At 35.7% G+C, this 6000-nt stretch overlaps 1 protein-coding gene across 7 annotated transcripts in view; it reads left to right on the plus strand.

Annotated features, from left to right (window-relative positions):
* Positions 1-5479, plus strand: part of RPS6KA3 (ribosomal protein S6 kinase A3) — a 115217-nt gene extending 109738 nt beyond the window's left edge. For all 7 annotated transcript variants that reach the window (XM_027607862.2, XM_027607856.2, XM_027607855.2 and 4 more), the window contains one exon: positions 75-5479. In XM_027607862.2, the coding sequence (XP_027463663.1) occupies positions 75-197 (123 nt within the window). In that variant the 3' untranslated portion in view covers positions 198-5479. The remainder of the gene's footprint in view (positions 1-74) is intronic.
* The last annotated feature ends 521 nt before the right edge of the window (positions 5480-6000 follow it).

Below are 6000 nucleotides of genomic sequence, written 5' to 3' on the forward strand. Positions count from 1 at the left end.
TCTTCATTTCATATTCTGTGTCCTTGGGACTAGCCATTGTCATTTGTGTTGTGACCTCTCTTTCCTGTTTTCAGGGTGCTATGGCAGCTACATATTCTGCTTTAAACCGTAATCAGTCGCCAGTTTTGGAACCAGTAGGCCGCTCTACTCTTGCTCAGCGGAGAGGTATTAAAAAAATCACCTCCACAGCCCTGTGAAGTGACCTCAGTGAGCTATTTGGTACCATGGTGTAAGCTGATAGCACAAGTTCTGGCGACAGGTAGCACATATCTGAGAGACACCTGCAAGCACACACTGTCCCAGCTGGTACCCATAATGCTGCTGCTCCTGCTGCTGCTCCTGCTTCCATCTCTTCTCGCTTTAAATGATTGTTAGCAAGTTAGATTTTCCTGGAGCTTCGGGTGAAATGAAAATGGAAACATGATGAAGACATATTCACTGAATCAACAAGAATAATGAACATATGAATACCACCTAAAAATACACTGAATAAAGTACTCTACACCATATAGCATTATTTTTATAGGAAATATTTCATGTCCCTGAAATATTCTTTGTTAGTTATAGGGATGGACAGTTTATGTTAAGCACTTAGCTTAAACAATCCGTTTCTATTAGCACTGTATCCCTTGTGCCATCCAACATTTTGTATGTTTTTGTAAACAGTTCATACACAGTACATTTCTGTACTGCTTTCTTTAATGTATACATGCTTTGTTTAACTTGGAATCTATTATTATTAATCAATTGACTATTAAATCGGGTTAAATAGTTCACCTGGATTAACAGTATTGTTGGACAGCCCTAAAAATGGCCAGATTGTGGAACAGCTGTTGAATGTAATACTTCCAAAATGTATATATCTTTCCCCATGTCTGTTTCACTGGTTCGTTCATTTGTTTGTTTCTTAAAGTCAGGTGCTTTGTCAGACTAACTTAGAGAGCTGTTATGGTAGAGAAAGTTATCACGTGTGTGTGGCATGACATCAAGAGTACACCTATGAAGTTAGTCCATATACGTTGCAACTCTTTAGGGTTCTTTTTTCCTTAATTAAGGAAGTAGTTCTTGCACTTTTGATCTTGAATAGTATCCATACTTAGTATTTGGCATATAATTTGGGATTTTGCCAATATACATCAAAGGCCTTTAAGAGTTATGGTGAAGATATTAGCGAAGGAAAATTTAACAACAGGTCATTCAAGTCCCATTAGATCTTTCATGTTTAAATAGATCAAATTGCAGAATTTAGCGTATGAATAACAGGATACCTGTTCTTGTATACCTGCAAGAAAAGTATGCTTTTTTGGAAAAAAGGTAAATCATAATGAGTTCTATCCCATTACAATGCTCTATATTAAACACTAATTTGAATGTAATAAAGGCCACCAGCCTCACTATGAAATTGGATTTAAACTTTCTTATTCGAGGGAATAAAACATTCTTGATCAAACAGTATCTGTTCTCACCTGAAATCATAGCTCAAGTAGCCTAAGTGAATGTTCACCATTGAGTGTTTTCTGAATTCCTTCTGATGATTTATAGCCATATAACACTTCCTTTAACTTCAGAAATGATCAGCTTTCATAGTGGTGGTCACTGGGTCTGCTTAGATTACAGTATTCATTACTTACATCTGATTTGGGTAGTTTCCACAATTCTCTTTGATTAAAGAAACTTTTGTATCCATTATTACCTGTATTTTAGTCGAGCTACCTAGTATACATCGATATGTAATATGAAAAACATGAACAAGGAAAAAGCAATTTAACTTAACCTCATCAACAATGTGCCCAGCAGATCTCTTAGCCATGTACTGAGCCATTTACATCAGAAGTCTCTTTACCTGCCCGAAGCTTTAAATCTTTCTTTGAGAGTACAAAGCCAAGAAAGCGTGCTTTAGTTAAATGTCTTAGAAGCCACTTGTTATTCCTTAATTTCTCCTCCATGCAACTAAAGAGAAAAGGAAAATCTATAACATTTCATTTTGCTTAAGTGACACAAAGTGATTATTGCATAGAAATCAAATGTAAGTTCATCTTCTAAATAAAATGTATAGGAAGAAGGATGCAGAAGATCTGGATGGAGAAAGTTTTATTAAAATTCTTGAGTATATGAATGCTAACTATCAAAAACTGCTTCCCATTGCCTATAAAGAAAATATTTTTTCTTTCTCTCTCTCCTCTATTCAGTGTTTCAAACCATGACCATCACAAATTCTTGTCACTTTTAAAATGTTAATGTAACTCTGGGCAAAAAAAAAAAAGACATATTTTCAAATTTTGGACGCTGATGCTTAGGTGTTTTGTCCATCAGAGTCTTAGAACCAGAAGTAAATGTGTAAATCCTATAAATTATCTATATAATTTATTATCTAAATAACTTATCTAGTTTAGATAATAAATTATCTAAATAACTCTCATATTGCATGTAAAGTACCTAAGACCCAAAGCAAAGACTAGAATCCTTAACTTCCCATTCAGTTTTTTTCCCTCATAACACCACACTGCCTTCCCTTCATATTAATACCCAACCAGGAGCAGAGTTGTTCAAAAAAAATACATATTTCTTAGGATAATACTCTACTGGTAGATGAATGGCAAGTTTATTGCTTTCAAAGATACTGCCTTCTTTGCCTACTCCAGCTGCCAATTTTATTGGAGAAAAGCAAGTCGTATGTTCACAAAACTGAAGGCTTTTGCCTAAAATGCAGTTTGTGAGCTTAATTTATTTCATCTGTGGTCCTGGTGTTCCTATTGCCTTTGACTTACGGCAGACAAACTTGGCCAACAATTGTGTAATGCTTGCCCTGGGTTTACCTTTCCATTAATTACTGAGTCCAGCTCCACCGGGCCCTTCACCATTTAGTTCCCCTAGTTACCAGGGCTTCTCCCAGAAGGTTTTAGTTCAGTCTTAAAGATTATTTCAATGTGAAAGAAGGAACTAAACCATCAGGCCACTTTTACAAACCTCCTCTTAGCCTATAATCCAAAATAATATCTAGAATGGTAGATTGCATTTAACTTTTCCAAGCACATGCTGAAAAATACGGATTACACTACCACGTGTTTTGTATCTTCCCTTTCAAGTGATGATGTTAAGGTAAGTTTTTGTCCTTTTAATTTTTTATGTAAGTCATTTCAGATCCTAATTTATAGAGATGTCTTTTTTTCTAAGTACAGTAGACCTTTAACAGATTTAATACGGATTCATTTATTCACAAGCAACCCCAAAAATGCAAAAATGTAATGATTTTGACAAGGCACAAAATCAAGATGCTGCAAGGCTAATGTGTGAGGAAAAGTCACTTAGTGTCTGGAGGGGGTGTGGTGTGTATGCAGTAGAGATTCACATTTCACATGTGGTAGGCTGCAACATATGGGTTTGGATCAACCATTTCCCACCTAATTTTAAGAAGTGGCTGCTTTTGGGGCCAGGGGCATTATGAGAGGTGGGGCTGGCCTGTTTGCTGTGCCCTGCACCCTCAGCCCAGCAAAGATTTGAAGAGGGAGAGGGGTGAAAAGGCTTCATGAGTAAGCAGAATGGATTGGGTTGGAAAGGAACTGGGGTAGGTCCAGCCTGGGATGAGAGCAGAGAAACATTTAGGATTTGGGAGCCTTGATACAGATGTACTTAATCACCATGGAAGTCAGCAATACATATCTCAACACGGCTTTGATATTCTCTACTTCCTGGCCTTTATAAATGACAGAAAATTTTTCAGCTTGCTTTACCATATTTTATAGAGAAAATTCTCATGGTGGTATCAAGCATTTGTGAGATTTGTGAAGGCATTAGGACAGGTATCTCAGGAATGTAAAGAGTTAGAAAAGGTCTGTTTTCTGTGTTTAAGAAATACGATGGGTTCCATGGTTGACCCTTGGTGCTTAAACCAAGAGATTCCGATCTAGTCCTAGAGTTCTGTCCCTCTGAAAGGTCCAGCTCCATGTGACTCACACTAGATGTATACATTGAGTTTTATTTAATTCACAGATAAGTTGACTTAACTCAGTATTTATATTTCAGTGAAAATAGTCCTCTTTTCACCTCCAGATTGCTTACATTTTGCTGGTTTCCCCAAGTGACCATTGGTGGAGACCAATTAATGAAGGAATGAAATTTGCTTTCTTGGGACTGTGGTATTCTGCAGAGCTACGCTTAACCACTTTTTCTAGTGAAGAATCTACAGAATGATAATACCTAAATATGGATGGCCAAGAAGAATTTGTATCTACAGTGTGCTTTATGTACTTCTGACACTGCTGTATTTTGTGTGGTCAAGTGACTTGTAACTGGTTCCAATGTGACTGAGTGTTCTCAAAGAATTCTAGTAAATTAAGTCGACTTAATTTTCTTAAGCCTTGTATTACTATCAGTCTCACATTTACCACTTTGATTCTAGTCTTTTAACTGTTCATAACAGGGCATACCAAGGGTTGGGATGAGAGTCTACTTCCTACCTCTTACGGCACTTTCCTCATTATTTTGCCATATAACCTTGAAGTGCATGATAAGCTGTTTAAATGTCCATGACTTCTCCCAGAGCAACTAGCAAAGTATATGACATTGAATAGAGATTAGTGGAAAGGAAAATTTAGAGACTAGGTTCAGAGATGCAAACCTCAAGAAAACCTCTTTTAGAGCACATACCATTTGAGTACAATATGTGTAAACGTATGTGAGAGGAGAGTCTCTAAGTAGATTAGTTCAATATCTAATTAAAGAGAAAATCTTTACTCCTAGTATTACTATAGTACTGAATGAACTGTATACTGAGTTTTTCAAACAAGTGTGTAAAGTAGAACTTTTAAATTCAAAGCAAGGGCATAAGGATAAAGGTTTTGGTTTGTGTTTCTCTAAGTGTAGTTTATCATCTAAAGCTTTTTTTTTTTTAATTGCCATTCCTTAGCATCCTTAATAATTATGGGTGATGAGTTTTTAATTCTTAAAATTGTATACATGTATTAGGTTTATCTTAACTCTTACCCTAAGCAAAAGGGAAGGTATACACCTAAGGGATGTAATTATTTTGCATTTTTGGCCTTGGGTGGGAATGGGGTGGGCAACCACTTAAACAGTTTTTAAAAAAGAAAAAAAATCACAAATATTTTTCTACTATTATACATGATCTTACTTTATACTAGTTTCTCTCTAGTAAGGCATGCCAGAAGCCCAAGGTACCATATCATGAGTTCCTATGTATTGTACCTTTTATTGGTGGTTAAATTGCATCAGATGCTTGGCACTGCTGCCATAATTATGAAATGCTTGTAAAGGATTAATTATCACTGAATACTTTAAATTGTTTTACTTAAGAGTTTAATCTGGGAAGTTTTCAAGTCATACTATTAATGTGTAATCTAAGCTCTTTCAGATGTATCCATGAATAATCCTGGAACAATATTGCTTGTATTCCTGTCACAGAACAGGTTTTGTAATCTTTAAAAGAAATGAAAATTTATATAATAAAGTTTCAAATAAATGCATGTATGTCATTTATCAGGTTATTTCAATTATATGATAATCCTTCATAATGTCCAATTCTATCCAAATTATAAATTTATCAAACTGGATTGATAGAACTTAAAACAGGAACATTTCTGAGTTAATAAGAAGTGCAAGATAATTTTTGTATGCAAAGTCTTGGTTAGCCCAAAGAGTGTCACAACAGACTCACATGAGTCATAGATCTTAACCCAATACCAAATGTGATTAATGATTCAAAGGATACAGAGTGATCACCAGGCATAGGTGAAATAATCTTTTCTTGGAGACATCCAAAATTATCAGACTTAGCTCCAAAATACCCTTGCTCTTCCTTATTATGGTACATTTTGGACTCAGAATTAAAGGACAAGTTTCCTTCTGAGCAATGTGGAGACATTGCTTAAACAAAGGGAGTCATTTGGTTCTGCAACATCCCTTTTTTATACCTCATTAATTACACAAATGATGAATCCACATTCTCCAGCCAACCATGCTTCATCAATCCATAAATTCCAT

This window comes from Zalophus californianus, chromosome X (assembly GCF_009762305.2).
Source record: "Zalophus californianus isolate mZalCal1 chromosome X, mZalCal1.pri.v2, whole genome shotgun sequence".
Taxonomy (NCBI): domain Eukaryota; kingdom Metazoa; phylum Chordata; class Mammalia; order Carnivora; family Otariidae; genus Zalophus; species Zalophus californianus.